We start from the raw sequence: 16,315 nt of genomic DNA, 5'->3' as shown, positions 1-16,315 counted from the left end.
AGAGAGGTGAAATATGATGATTACATTATGTTACCCAATACTTCGTTGAAGACTGAAACAAATTCATGTTACCTCAAAGACAATCAGGAAAAATAATATTGTATCTAACATAACAGCAGATGAAGTGATAACCTGTGATCTGTCTGAGGGCCACCGGAGTTAGTCCATGTTCTGTGAGTAGTTTACCCTTCCACACGTCGCCAAACTTCCCCAGACCGATGGAACCAAGCCGAGAAAAGAACGTCAAGCTTTCTGCTTCTAAAGCAGCGGTGATTGGTGTAATTGGTTGATACACAGCATTGTCTGCCAAAAGTCAAATATGGTGATGTTTATATGTATACGCTGTAGTTTGTTGCTTAATCTAGGCATTTAAAACAAAGAAGAGAACAATCTCGGATGACACGTTTCGGCCATAAACCTGATAACAGTAAGGATGTCGTACGCTGTAGCAGCGAGTATTGAAATTTTTCATGTTTTGACAAAACAGTGATTAAGCGAAATCATTATTTGATGTCAAACTAACTGTTTCAAAAGCTCTTTTAGTATGATTTGAACAAAAAAAAAAACCTTTTCATTTCTTAATCTACTATCAAGATAGGTAATCACAACCAGCTACACATACACACAAATACTCACACATTATGTTTTAGTGATATATCATTATACATGTACTACAACAACAACAATTAAAGAAAACTGAATACACTGACTTACGTTTTTGTAAAATGAAATCTCCAGTGTATATTTCGATCACAAATATAAAAAAAAACACGCACAACAGTTGTTTATGAGCATGGTAAAAAATGTGCCTTAGTTTGATAAAATGTGAAAATGCGACGATCTACCTTCGATTCGTCTTTCAATCATCTCATAAGTGTTGTTTTCGTCGCTTCCCGACAAGACTTTCCTAAAGTAAAAATGAGAGCAGAATGAATGAAGTTTGAACTGGATTATTTTCAACTTTACATTTTGGGTTAAAGAAATTTACAGAAAGCGCATAAAGTATACAAACACGTATTATTGGTGCACTGTCAGCAAAACTTTATTGCTCTATTTATGGAAAAAACTGGAATTAATGCAAGAGGAAGTGAAATTTTTGCTTTTGTTTTTTCTTACCTTACGTTTTCTGCAGTTTTATTTGGCACTGAAAGAGAAAGGAAAATGAAGCAAATGAAACGTTTTGTTTTACGTTATATACTTGATAAACTCCAGCAGTTCAAATATAGTAATTGGCTTTCGCCAATGTTAATTTCTATAATATGAATATAATTTATTTCATTGAGATGATCATAATTTGTAATATGTGATTGAATATATTCGTAGTCCATATTTCATAACTGCTGTGATTTATTTTCGTTTTTAACAAAACGGCCCATTTGTTTGTGTGTGTGTGTGTGTGTGTGTGTGTGTGTGTGTGTTTGTGTTTATTTCTGTAGAATCAAGGCAAGCCCCTGAGTGTCATTACACTTTCTAATATATCCTAACATTGCCATAATAAGTACGCTTTAAAAACCATGCAACAAAACATTACTACAAACCTTTGCAGGATGTTATGCTGTCTTTGTAGAACAGCATACTATTTACTGTTATAGAAACAGCAAGCAGTACACCCATGATTGACAGTGCGGCAACGTAACCAATAGACACGGTAGAGGGACACGTACACGGACACACGGCAACTAGAAGGCATTGTAACGACAAAAGAAAACAAAATAAGTATGACCTTTAACGCTGACTTCCGTCTAAGAAAGTGACAAATGAAGTCGGTTTAAAGGGATGGTATGACACACAGATGTATTTGTCGTTCACACCTGATGCACTTGCTCAGCAGCAAAGCATCACTCACATGGAAGCATGTATCAGTTACGTACGTTAATGGATGCAAAACAAACTCATGCTAAATGTCAGTAAGACTGAACTGTTATTGATTGGCACATCCGAGCAAATATCTAAACTTTCTTTTGATAGGATATCAGTCGGAAGTTCTCTCATAAAGTAATCTTCCAATGTTAGGAATCTTGGAGTGTGTTTTGACACACATCTGAACATGGAAGCACACATCACAAATGTATGTAAATCATCATACCATATGAAATACAATCTTAGACACATTAGGAAATGTTTCGATGAGAATAGTATGAAAATGGTTGTCCACGTATGTATCATTAGTAAACTGGACTTTTGCGATGGGTTATCATATTACTCCCTGATTCTCAAGTTGGGCGCCAGCAGCGAGTCCAAAACTCCTGCGCAAGGCTTATCTGTAACAAACCAAGGCACTCAAGGATTACTCCTCTTCTGAAAGATCTACACTGGCTTCCGATTCGTAAACGAGTATTGTTTAAGATTCTGTTGATTGTATATAAGTCACTCATTAGTCAAGCCCCATTTACATATCTGAATTATTAGTGCTTAAATCTCACAAACACACTCACAACTTGCGCATTTTCAAGGATACTCTTCTCTTACAAATTCCAACACGTAAATCAAAAGTAACATGGGAAACAGAGCATTTGCCGGTGCACCTCACAAACTCTGGAATGACCTACCATTAGAAGTCAGAAAATCCCCAACTCTATAGCAGTCTTTAAAACTCGACTCAAAACATTTCTTTTCATTCAACTGTTTATTATCATCAAGTACTTCAGAAGCTTTTGCAGCGCAGAATATATGTCTATAGGTTTTGCGCTTTATAAATTTACATTATTATTATTATTATTATTATTGTTGTTGTTGTTGTTATTATTATTATTATTATTATTATTATTATTATTATTATTATGATACTGGTTAAGGTGAGGATTCAGCTTCAGCCTTTTGCTGGATACTTAGAACCCCCCCCCCCCCCATGTTAAAGACCATGCAATTCTAAGAGGAATTCAAAGTTTATTTGATAGAAATCGGTTTGGAAATTGCCAAGATATCCAAAAACAAAGAAAAACAAAGCGATCCTTTAAAAGGTGGTTCCCACCTTTTATTAGGATTTGGATATCTCAGCCATTTCAATCTTAATCAATTAAACTTAAAAATCCCCATATAATGAAGGACATGCTCTTAAGCGCTTTCAAATTATATCAAATAATTATCGTTTTAAAAAAAGTTTGAAACCTAATGATAGTTGAATCACCACCACAGGAAAAACAGAGATCAAAATTGCGTTTTGATGCTATAGATATCTTTTCTCATCTTTCTTAGAAAACTTGAACATCTTAAGCCAAATTCCTTGTCCCAAAGATATTTAGATTGAAATCGAAAAAAAAAGCAAAGTTTTTGTTTTGTAAATGTTCATATGGTCGATAGGAAATCTTGAAGATAGGCCTACACCACAATAACGAATGCTGACTACGAGTGGGTTTGTATTTGCGGTTAATATTCATGCAGTCTCATTCGAAAACGCAGCAGAATCGGTATTTTCTGTCATATAATATCGTTTGTTTGTTTAGTTGTTTGTTTGTTTTTTTCAGGGCTTGCTGCCCGAAATTTTCAAAAGAAGTCGCGTCAAGGTTATAGTGATATGACTTTGTTTATTTGAATCGATAAACAAGAATCAGAGGGATATTGTAAGGATGTTTTAGAAATACAGCAATGAAGATAACATTGCTTGAATTTGATTGTTATTCTAGAACGAGTCCGAGTACGTGAAAAAAACTTTGTGAGTGTTGAATAATGCTGTTCTTGTAACAGCCACTTTCTAGTGATGTGTCCAGTCTTTATAGAAGGGGTATGAAGAACATGAAGTTAGCTGTGTATAGTGCCTCTCTCAGCTTTATAATCGGCAGTTATCTCACATACAATCACTTTGATCGATCGTGACATCTGCGGGGCTGTGTTGGTAAATGTAGCTAGACAGTATAGTTAAAGTCTAAGGTTTGTGAATGGTGACATTGTAGGTCATCCATGCATCTCGTCTATCATAGACGTCAAGTCTACAAACGTATTTCAGTGATGTTCAGTAACTTCCCCAATTACGAACGTGAATGTTAACACTTCTCATTCAAAAGTGAATTAATGACGTCTTCGCTTATGATCCCTCAAATTGCCGAAAGCACGAGAGGGAGTTTAGGTGCATGGTATATTAAGCAAATAATCAACGTTGGTGAAGGTGATGGGACAAACTATCACTTCCGAGGCGATCTAGATGTAGCTATCTTTCCGAAGCGAAGCTGAGGAAAGATAGTGTACACATTCAGATCGCCGAGGAAGTGATAGTTTGTCTTATTGCTTGAAACTAAAAGTCGATTATTTGCTTTACTAGTATATTCCACATCTAGGGTCCTAGATATTCCCATTTTATTCCTCATCTGAAACCGTTTTAGTTGTCTGCAGGTATCATCAGGCCCGGGCTTAGGCTACGTAGTTTACTTTAGACGAATGCGAGTAGATGACAAAACAACGAATTTGCTCCGCGCCCCGCGCGTGGCCAGCACCGAAATAAACGTGCGTTGCACTGTGGTCTATCACTTGACCCAGGTCAAATGATAGACCAGTGCAACGCACTTTTATTTCGCGCGTACTCAAAATTGTAAGTTATATCACACGTTAGGACAGTGTGGACTAAGAGATCAGCGAAACAAAATGACTACCATCATAGAGTGTAACGAAGTTTTCTTCTCAGGTGATGTGATGGGCAAAACTACGTTTTATCACGTGATCAGCTCTTGACCAATCCTATAGCAAGATTCTTAGTATGTGGAATATATAAGCAAATAATCAACGTTGGTGAAGCTGATGGGACAAACTATCACTTCCGAGGCGATCTGGATGTAGCTATCTTTTCGAAGCGCAGCTGAGGAAAGATAGCGTACACATTCAGATCGCCGAGGAAGTGACAGTTTGTCTCATTGCCTGAAACTAAAAATTAAATATTTGCTTCATATTCCACATCTAGGGTCCTTGATATTCGATTTTTCATTCCACATCTGAAACAGTTTCAGCTGTCTTTAGGTATGGGCGTAGCAGTCAGTCCGCACAGCGTGTGGATCTCGCACTGAGAACGCACTACGTATGCAAGCTCGAAACGGTCATGCATACGTAATGAACTACTACATCGCTCTTTTGAAATACTCGTGGTCTGGCTAATACATAATGTATCGACCCCATTTTCATACAAAATGAAAGGAGAGAGTAGCTTTTTCATCCCATTGCTATTATAAAGTAAAATTCGAAAAGGAATCTGGGTAAAAAGTGAGCGGAGTTTAATGTGTTCAAAACTAAATACAAGAGTCGGAAGAAGTGCGGTAAATAAAGGTTAAATGACAATGGATCTCTTCCTTAAAAGGCCCGGTCCCACTGGCCGATGGACACAAAACGTATGCAGAAAGGACACAGCGGACGAGCAAAATGTCGGGGATGGCTCCATCCGCTTTCATCCGCTCCAGAAATGACGAAATTGGAGAAAATGGGCGAAAACAGAACGGAAAAAGAACGGACGTGGGTAGTATGTAGCGGGGATGTTAAACAGATGTTCATCGGAAGCCTAGCGGATGAAAGCGGATGGAAGGGGTTACCGGAGATAATTGCGAGACGGACGCATAGCGGAAAAGGCGGATGCAGAGCGGATGCAGGGCGGATGAAGCGGATGCATCACGTACGCCTAACAGAAACAAACGCTTTGTCCATTCTAAATACTTCATATACGAGATGCATACGCTTACATCATTTCTATTTCCGTGCTATTAACGATGTATAGACGTCCCATGTACCATATCTTTCCTCCCTCTTTCCGTTTTTTCAGCTGCAGCAGATGTGAGTTGCGAGGATGCCCAGAGGATGCAGAGAGGATACAGCGGACGTTTAAGGGATGATAACGGACATACAACGTTTGTTGCTCTTATTTCGCGGATTTACATCGTACACGGCGGAAAGTTCATCCGTTCTAAAAGTTTTAAGCAGCTTAAAACTTTTTGCGCGCATGAAATCACAGTGGACGGATGCTCGATGGATAGAGCGTATGAAACACGTATGCGATGAGTACGCAGTGGATGCGTTGCGTTTTCCAACGGATGGCAAGATTTTTTACGTATTACATCCTCTTTGCATCCGTAAGTGCAGTGGGACCTGACCTTACAGGGTACTACATGTTTCTTCTTTCAAAATATGGGCAAGTTTAATCATTTAATCTTGTTTACCACATGGGATCCAGCAAAGTATGACACTAGGTCACAGCGCCCACCGTTCGAAATCGTCCATTGCAGCCGCTGTGAAATAAATGATGGTTATATATGATGTCATCGCATTGTGAACATGTCAGTACTCTGCAGATTTTTGTTATTTTGTTCTATTTCAGTATTTCTGTTTTTATGATTGTCACATGCTGACAGTTTTGCAGCTTACTCTCGTAAAATCCTACATATTATTAAGGAGAGTCCAAGCATTCCTGATTGTGTTTGCAGTGGATACTTCCACGAATAGGCCTAAACTTTGTTTTGAGATTCACTTCTGATATTTCAACATTTGTTTCTTTGAGTTGATGATGCTAATAATCATGAAATTAGTAGTGTTAATAGTTTTATACCAGTGAGGATCCAGCAGAACATAGGTTTAATTTCAAAATCAAGTTACAAATCACTCAAAATATCATGTTAGTTCAACGATGAATTACATAGCCTTAAAATCCCCAAACAAGGGCAAATTTTATATCAAATTTAAGAGCAAGAAACGGCAAATCAAACTCATCTTACAATGTTGACATCCTCGATGACTGCGAAGGCTGCATGCAAGTATTCTGAAGTCTGCAACGAGGTGCGCAAAATCCCGTGAAACTTCGCAATTCACGAGACGGCTTGCGCAGGAAGGAGATTCTGCGTGCGGAACCTCATTAAGCCTCATTTACATACGGAGTGTAGGCTACGTAGTTTACTTTAGACGCATGCGTGTAGATGACAAAACAACGAATATGTTTGCTCCGCGCACCGCGCCGCGGCACCGAAATGAAAGTGCGTTTCACAGTGGACTATCATTTGACCTAGTTAAGTGATAGTTCACAGTGCAACGCACTTTTATTTCGCGCGTACTCATCTCGCAATAGGGAGCTTTCAATTGAGGACGCAGTGAAATCTGCGACGCACAAAGCAACCAGCCCGGAACGTCAGCGTCCATCAGTCCGTTGACCCTTAAAAGCGCTTTCTAAAATCTGCAACGGGGCAGCTCAGCCGAGTAAGCTGTCCCAGGTGCAAATGAACGTATGACGTACTTTGCTTCATCATGATTAGAAAAAGCATGGCTGACGTCAATAATCTATGCATGTAAACAGCGAAACCCCGTTTCAATTGAACTTTCAAGTTTAGATCGGGGAGCAATTCACGCGTAGTTTCGAGTGGTGTGAGCGCGCTGCTATTGTCAAATGTGCGTAACACGTCATCAACACCATTGTTTCCTTCACCTGCGTCGGTGATTCAAGAAGGTTGAAAAGGAGCTTTCGATTTATTGACGCGGGCGTTAATTGTGCGCGTCGTGTGCAAACTTCTGCCGTTGGCATAGTTACACGCTTGAAGTCCTGCGTCCATCTCGAATCTACTTCGTTAAGTAGGTCAATATAACGTCGTACTAGAACTACGGACGTAGCTGAAGGGAACAATGCTAGCACCAGTCTCATTTTGATAAAAGGATTATAGTACCATGAGGGGCATAATATTTTTTTTAACACCCAGCACAACTTTTTTTTTTTCAAACTCTGTCATCACATTCTGCATTCCTATGAATTACACATCAACAAAAGTTAGCTTGAGTTTGCATTTCATAACAGAGTTAATGTTATTGCATTGCGACAAAGATTAATGATCGCCCAATCATACACAGTTATTTACATTGATAATGAATATTCGGCTATCAGTCATTGTTTTCTCATTTGCATACAACCATTTTTTTTAATGCTATTCCGGTTCGTGCATATTGATATGTTATATTTTGAATCTGTATGAAAATCGGTGCAAAGCAAATTGACCATTAAACCAGTTACAAGTCATGATCAGAATCCATGCCAGCGAAATTGCTGGTGGTGCCTCAACATCTGGAAACTGGAAATTGTTAAACTCACTGCCACACGTACTTATGATTGTATGATTGTTTTATAACCAACATTGGAACATAAATTAGGTGAATGAGTTGAATCCACTGGTAACTAGTGTGATTTTCATGAAAAATGATGTTACCATAGCAACACATTGCCTGGACATTGATAAAAGATGAATTTGCTCATCTCCATAGTCATTAATTTAATTGTTACATGTGCGAAATTTCAGGTCAGATGTTGAAAAAAAAGGAATTTAGCTCAATCCTCAATTTTCTGTACAGAATTACAGAAAAAAGACATAAAGTCTGCACATCTACATGTTACGACGGTCGCAAATTTCAAGTGGAATGCTGAAAAACTTTGGGTGTACAGCGAAATCCACATTTTTGCTTGCATGATTTTCGTTTAAAAATTATATTATCATGGCAACACAATGTTCAACTATGGCAAAAGATCAAGTTTGCACATTTACATGCTATATGACCTAAATAAAAAAAAAAAATGAGAGATTAGCTAAATCCATAATATTTTTCTATGATTTTCGTTAAAAAGTATTGTCTGTTACCATGGAAACACATTCTTTGACAATAACGAAAGATAAAGTCTGCACGTCTACGTGCTCTAGCAGTCACATGTGCCAAATTTCAAGTTGGGTCAATCCACAAATTTCTGCGAAAATCGTCGATAGAAGTGAAAACTGCACCCCTCCGACCCGAAATTCGAAGGGCATTGATCTGCATGACAGAAATCACCTACTAGTACTGGTATTTGTACAGTAGGGAGCTTTCGATTGAGGACGCAGTGAAATCTGCGACGCACAAAGCAACCAACCCGCAACGTCCGCGTCCATCAGTCCGTTGACCCTTAAAAGCGCTTTCGAAAATCTGCAACGGAGCAGCTCAGCCGAGTGGGCTGTCCCAGGTGCAAATGGGCGTGTGACGTATTTTGCTTCATCATGATTGGGAAATGTATGGCTGACGTCAATAATTTATGCATGCAGTAAGTGAAACCCCGCCTCAAGTGAACTTTCACACGCGTAGTTTCGAGTGGTGTGAGCGCGCTGCTATTGTCAAATGTGCGTAACACGTCATCAACACCATTGTTCCCTTCACCTGCGTCGGTGATTCAAGAAGGTTAAAAAGGAGCTTTCGATTGAGGACGCAGTGAGATCTGCAACGTTAATTGTGCGTGTCGTGTGCAAAAAGCTTGAAGTCCTGCGTCCATCCCGAATCTACTACGTTAAGTAGGTCAATATAACGTCGTTCCGGAACCACGGACGTAGATGAAGGGAACAATGCTAGCACCAGTCTCATTTAGATAAAAGGATTCAATTATAAGTACCATGAGGAGCATAACATTTTTTTTTTATACCCAGCACAACTTGTATTTCTCAAACTCTGTCATCACTTTCTGTATTCCTATGTATTACACATCAACAAAAGTTAGCCTGAGTTTGCATTTCATGGAGTTAATGTTATTGCACTGCGATAAGGGTTTATGATCGCCCAATCATACACAGCTATTTACATTTTGAATATTCATTTTTTAATTTTTTTTTGTTGTTATGCAGTGCGGTTCGTGAATATTGATATGTTATAATTTGAATCTGTATGCTAGTCGGTGCAAAGCAAACTGACCATGGTCATGATCAGAATCCATGCCAGCGAAATGGCTGGTGGTGCCTCAACATCCAGAAACGGGAAATTGTTAAACTCACTACCACACGTACTTATGATTGTATTTCACGAAAATGTCTTTTGTCAGTTTTATCATCAACACTGGAGCATAATTGTCACATGTGCCAAATTTCAGGTCAGATGTTGAAAAAACACAGGAAGTTAGCTCAATCCACAATTTTCTGTACAGAAGCCTTTATGCTTTTTATAGAAATAGACAGAAATTCTGCACATCTACCTGCTACGGCGGTCACATGTGCCAAATTTCAAGTGGAATGCTGAAAAACTTTGGGAGTACAGCGAAATCCACATTTTTGCATGATTTTTGTTTAATAAAAATTTACCACGGCAACACAATGTTCAACAATGGCAAAAGATCAAGTAATAATAATAATAATAATAATAATAGTGGCTACTTGTATAGCGCACAGGTCCACTTTTCAGTGCTCATGGCGCTTCAAAAATGAAACGAAAAAATGAAAAGATATCATATATTTACATGCATATACATATTCAAACATTTCAACAAATAAGAAAATGGTAAACAAAAACAAATATATACCAAATAAAGAATACAACATATACCAATTAAAAATACAATATTGATCCAATATTAATGACATACAGCAATTACAGTCCTCAGCATGAAAGGAATAGATAAGTTTTAAGTTTGGATTTGAATGACTCTGTCGATGACAGTTCCCTTAACTGAAGAGGTAACTGATTCCACAATTTTGGTCCCATAACGGAAAAAGCACGATCACCATACCCATGTTTTACTCTGGGTGTTTGAAGTAAGAATGCATCTGATGATGAACGTAGCCTTCGTGTCGGATTGTATTTTTGAACAGAATTACTTATGTATATTGGGGAAAAAGAATGAACTGAATGATGTACTAATAACAGAATCTTGAAAATAATCCTTTTTTCTACAGGTAACCAATGTAAGGAACGGAGAACTGGTGACATGGAATCATACTTATTAGTAAAAGTTAACAATCGGGCAGCAGAATTTTGCAACCGTTGAAGTTTTGTGACATCTTTTTTTGAAAGATTACACAACAATGAATTCGAAAAATCCAACCGAGAAGAATTCAAAGCATGAATAAGTATCTCAGCTGCAGATTTAGACAAATATTTCCTTATGAAACTTAAATTACGCAACTGATATCGAACATTCCGCTGAATATGAGTTACATGACTTCGAAATGACATTTCCTGATCAAATATGACACCTAAATTACGGGCTGTTTTCGACGGAGTAATGCAAGTGCTACCGATGTTGACATGACATGACTGATAATCAACTTTGCTTAACATATGCTTTGATCCCAATAACAGAAACTCAGATTTATCATCATTTAGTTTAAGGCCATTGGATGTAAGCCAGATTTTCAGGTCTTGCAAACATGCTTCGAGTTTTGCAATGGCGGATGACAATGAAGACACAGTGGGTTTAAAAGACAAATATAGTTGTATATCATCCGCATAACAATGATAACTAATACAATGCTTGCGAAATACTTCACTAATTGGTTGCATATACAGAGAAAAAAGCAGCGGGCCTCCAACAGAACCTTGAGGTACACCAAACTTTGTCATAGTTTTACAAGAGGTAGAATCACCAATTCTGACATAATGAGATCGATCACATAAGTAGGATATAAACCAATCAAGAACAGTACCTTTGATGCCCAAATATCTCAGTCGTTGAATCAGAATAGCATGATCGACTGTGTCAAAAGCTGAGCTCATATCAAGCATGATAAGAGCAGTGATGTTACCACTATCTAATTCTCTGAACACAATATCTGATAAGTTGACTAACAGTGTTTCTACACTATGACCAGGCTTGTACGCAGATTGAAATGAATCAAGCAAATCATTATCTTGCAGATACATTGTCAGTTGTGAGAAAACAACCTTTTCAAGCAATTTACTTAAATAAGGTAAATTTGAAATTGGGCGGTAATTTTTTAGACACTCCTGATCTAAGCCTGCTTTTTTCAAAGTTGGATGAATAACTGCTTTTTTACACACCTGTGGAACTACACCTAATCTCAGGCTAGCATTTATGATTCTTGTGATAACGGGTGCTAAAACTCTGCCACACTTCTTAACCAAATCTGTTGGGATTGGATCAAGTTCACATGATTTGTTAGGTGAGTTCTTAATAAGCTTTTCTATCTCATTAACAGTGACAGACTGAAACTCACTCAATTCTGACTTGACTTCACATACAATGTCATTCGGCTGTTCACAACGAGTTGGGAAACTCCGTTGGATTGCCACAATTTTATCAATGAAATATTGATTAAAACAATTGGCTAACTCAACTTGATCACCATGAGTGAGGCGTTCTGGCAAAGGAGATCGCTGTTTTCGGTAAAGTAAAGCATTAGCAACTTTGTACAACTTCTTTGTATCTTTCCCACAATCCGTAACCTTTTTTGAATGATATTGTAACTTAGCATCTTTAATCAAGGCATTTACACATCGCCTTTGCGCATGATACATCTGCTTGTGAATCTCCAGTTTTGTGGACCTTGACTCCCTTTCTAACTGTCTACGAAGCAGTTTTGCTTGAGCTATTTCTGGGGTATACCATTCCGTATTGGGGTGCATTGTGACCTTGATTCGTTTCTCAGGTGCCAACTTATCAAGGGTGGCAGTGAGTAAGGTGTTATACAAATTCACTTCATCATCAACATTATTAACTTGAGATTCAGCTGATGAAAGAGACTTAACATGAGTATCAGCAACAAACTCTTGTGGATTTACAGATTTCAAATTCCGTGTCACAACAAATGTTTTTTTGATACAACGTTTAGGAAGGTTCAATTCACACATTACTGCTGAATGATCTGATATACCTTCTACAACACCGGTATTACAAAGTTGTACAGTGTTACCTTTATGAGTTATAAGCAGATCTAATACATGGCCTCGATTATGAGTTGGCTCATTAATATGTTGAATCATATTAAAGGCTGACAATAATTCAGAGAACAACTTCGAATTCGAAGTTGATGAGTCCACAGGTATATTGAAATCACCTGCAATCAACAAGTCAGACGAGCAGAGAAGCTGTCTATCGAGCACATTAGAAAACTCATCCAAGAAAATCTGAAACTGTACTGAACTGGGTGGACGATATACATTGATGAAATGCAACGATTTCTGCATATAATTCAGAGTCATCTGAATCATTTCAAATGTTGTAACATTTGGGGAATCTACAATTCTGACATCTAATTAACTTTTAAACAACACAGCTATTCCTCCTCCTCGTTTGCCAACTCTGGGAATATGCTTAAAAGTGAAGCCATGTGGTGTCAATTGACCAATCGGAGCAGCATCATTAGGCGTAAGCCATGTTTCACAAATAGCAACAATGTCTAATTCATGATCAAGAATATAATCTACAAATTCAGCGGTTTTGTTCTTCAGCGATCTGGCATTTAACATAGCAAATTTCAAATTCATATGACATGAAATATCAGAATTCACAAATTTTCTTTCGTGTAACATCTTCACAGTTTGATCCCTATTTTGTCTTACAACTCTTTTACCTCTGTGAGTCTTTTTCACTCTGTTAATCTGTAGTGCTGTTATTCGTTGCCATGTCACTTCATTAATCCGAAGGCACTTACAAGAAGGTTTAGTGGAGTAAACATTGTAAGGGTTCAGCTGTAAAAGGTCCGAAATACTATATGCACGTCTTGTATTGTTATCAACAGCATGGTCTTTGGTAGCTGACACACTAAATGACGGACCTGGGTTGATTTCAACATCTCCACTGGTAAGCAGTGACATGTGAAAAGTAGAGCTTGCATTCTTATAATACAAAATGCATGCTTTTGAGTAGCCTTTTACTCTGATACCGGTACTAGACATGTTCTTATCATTCTTCACAGTTGGTAGTATAGACCTACTAAAAGTGCATGTGGCTGTACAACAATACATACATGGCAAAAGAGTCAGTATTAGACTCACAACAAACATATACCTCATTCGTTCCATTATACTGATCATTATCATCACTGCGTTGTGCAAAACGTACATAAAAATTTAAAGAAAGCTACAGCTCATTCAAGTACAACAGTTGAGCGCATGAACACAAACGCGTATGACTTCTACGCGCTTAACAGCTCTAGGCTCGCATGAGCGCATAAACACATACCTGAATATGAAGGCTGTAGTGTGGCTCCCGTACAAACGATATCAAACCCCAAATCCAGTTTGCCGATTTTCAGCCAAATCCTCGAATTACTTAACACAAAAATGGTCCAGGAGATTCACAAAGCACATACAATACAGTTGGCACAGTGACACAAAAATAATATCACAGAACAACACAAAAATCATAAACAACTCAGAGCACAGAAAAGAGGCAACCACGCAGGGCGCTCTCTACGCTAACACGTATGCACATTTACATGTTATATGATCTGATGGTCACACGTGCCAAATTTTAAAATCAAATATCAAAAAAAATGAGAGATTAGCTACATCCATAATATTTTTCAATGATTTTCGTTAAAAAGTACTGTTTGTTACCAAGACAACACATTCTTTGACAATAACAAAAGATAAAGTCTGCGCATCTATGTACTCTAGCGATCACATGTGCCAAATTTTAAGTTCAGTGCTTGAAAACTAAGGGAGTTGGTGCAATCCACAAATTTCTGCGAAAATCGTCGATAGACAGGAAAACTGCACCCCTCCAACCCGAATTCGAAGGCGTTGATCTGCATGACAGAAATTACATACTAGTATGCGTAGTGTCCAAAGTAAATTTTACCGTCTCTCTCATAATGGATGACATCACACTGAGCATGGCGTCGCGCATACCACGCTCACACGCGCCCTGGCCACTACATACGCGCGTTTGCAATCATAAACAGGTCATTGCCAAACAAGGTTGGCCTGTTTCTATTGGCCAAGTCCCTTAGCTACCAATGGCTTACGTCGGTGATTCAAGAACGACGCTATTTTGGCCTACTACTGAAGTAGATTCGAGATGGACGCAGGACTTCAAGCTTGTAACTATGCCAACGGCTGAAATTTGCACACGACACGCACGATTTACGTCGCAGATCTCATTGCGTCCTCAATCGAAAGCTCCCTAATGTCCAAAGTAAACCGTCTCTCTCGTATGACGTCACACTGAACATGGCGGCGCGCGTAACACGCTCACACGCAATCCTGGCCCCGACCAAAGATAGTAGAGATAATAAGATACGAAGGCGCGCGATAAAAATGGACACAAAATGGCTACCCTACATGACGATACAAAAGAGAGCTAAGTACAAACTCAGTACACCTAGGAACATCATTCATTTCCAAAGGTAGTGGTATCTTTATTATTTTAAAAAGATTCAAAAATTATAGTCGTAGCTTTTTTTTCGATTAAGGGGACTATTTTGAAGGATGAGACTTAAAAGTAATAAGGATTATTTCGTGGAGGTAAAAATTTGGCAATAACATGATCTAAAAAAAATCAACGACAATTGATGAACAGCAACAATAACTTCAAAGACAGCGCGTGTCAGGTGACGTGCGTAATACGCTTGTGGACCGCACGCTGTCCATTTGTTTTGTACAGGATTAGCGCACTTTCCTGTCTTATTAGTAAAGCGTCTTTGGCCCCAACATACGCGCGTTTGCATTCATGAACATATCCTTGCCAAACAAGGTTGGCCTGTTTCTATTGGCCAAGTCCCTTAGTTACCAATGGCTTACGTCGGTGATTCTAGAACGACGTTATTTTGGCCTACTACCGAAGTAGATTTCGAGATGGACGCAGGACTTCAAGCTTGTAACTATGCCACCAGCTGAAATTTGCACGCGACACGCACAATTTACGTCGCAGATCTCTGCGATCTCAATCGAAAGCTCCCTATTAGAACTGTATGGACTGAAGAGATCAACGAAACAAATTATACCGTCAACATAGGCCTACAGTGTAACGAACTTTCCTTCTCAGGTGATGTGATAGGCAAAACTACGCTTTATCACGTGATCAGCTCTTGACCAATCCTATAGCAAAATTCTTAGTATGTGGAATGTAATGCCAATCACCGTTAGTATTGATACGATAATTGCCGAAGTTGATATTTCATCAAGAGTAAAGCGCGTAGGTGTTGTGCTAGGTAACAATAGGGGGTTCACACGTACACCAATTAGCGGGATACAAATCTCGAGATTTGCATCGCGATCGGTATCTCGAGTTTTTTGAAGGTGTGGACAGAACAAAACCCCAAAAATTAGCGCGATAAGCATCACGATGCTAATCCCAAGAAATCTTGCGCTAATTCCTCAATTAGCGGGATAATTACCCCGCGCCGATACATGTGAACGGTCGGGTTTAGAATCTCGATTTTTTTTTATATCCCATCATGCAATGCACACATCACAACAGCAAAGCTTCTGCGAAGAGGTCCTTCACCTCTTTAGCGCACCACAACAACAGCCCGCGAACCACACCACTGACGCGCAAAAAAAGAAAACAACAACAATGGACAAAGGGAAGTGCGCGCAGGCAGTGATAAAGAAGGGCGCTATCGTAAATTAGTTGCACGACATTCTTTTCCGATTTTATATATTAACAGTATGTTTTGTAAAT

The 16,315-nt window shown here is 38.6% G+C and overlaps 1 protein-coding gene across 2 annotated transcripts in view; it reads right to left on the bottom strand.

The window, feature by feature from the left end:
* LOC140237204 (tyrosine kinase receptor Cad96Ca-like) overlaps window positions 1-16,315 on the bottom strand; it is a 43,210-nt gene that overhangs the window by 13,097 nt on the left and 13,798 nt on the right. The window contains exons 1-5 of one of the 2 annotated variants that reach the window (XM_072317147.1): window positions 13,871-13,981; window positions 1,539-1,679; window positions 1,117-1,144; window positions 846-907; window positions 133-303 (exon numbers count right to left, since the gene is read on the bottom strand). In XM_072317147.1, the coding sequence (XP_072173248.1) occupies window positions 133-303; window positions 846-907; window positions 1,117-1,144; window positions 1,539-1,614 (337 nt within the window). In that variant the 5' untranslated portion in view covers window positions 1,615-1,679; window positions 13,871-13,981. Of the gene's footprint in view, window positions 1-132; window positions 304-845; window positions 908-1,116; window positions 1,145-1,538; window positions 1,680-13,870; window positions 13,982-16,315 lie in introns of those variants that run through there. The other variant, XM_072317148.1, reaches the window with a different exon arrangement.

The sequence above is a fragment of the Diadema setosum genome, chromosome 13 (assembly GCF_964275005.1).
Source record: "Diadema setosum chromosome 13, eeDiaSeto1, whole genome shotgun sequence".
In the NCBI taxonomy this organism is placed as follows: domain Eukaryota; kingdom Metazoa; phylum Echinodermata; class Echinoidea; order Diadematoida; family Diadematidae; genus Diadema; species Diadema setosum.
This window is presented reverse-complemented; position numbering and strand designations above follow the sequence as displayed.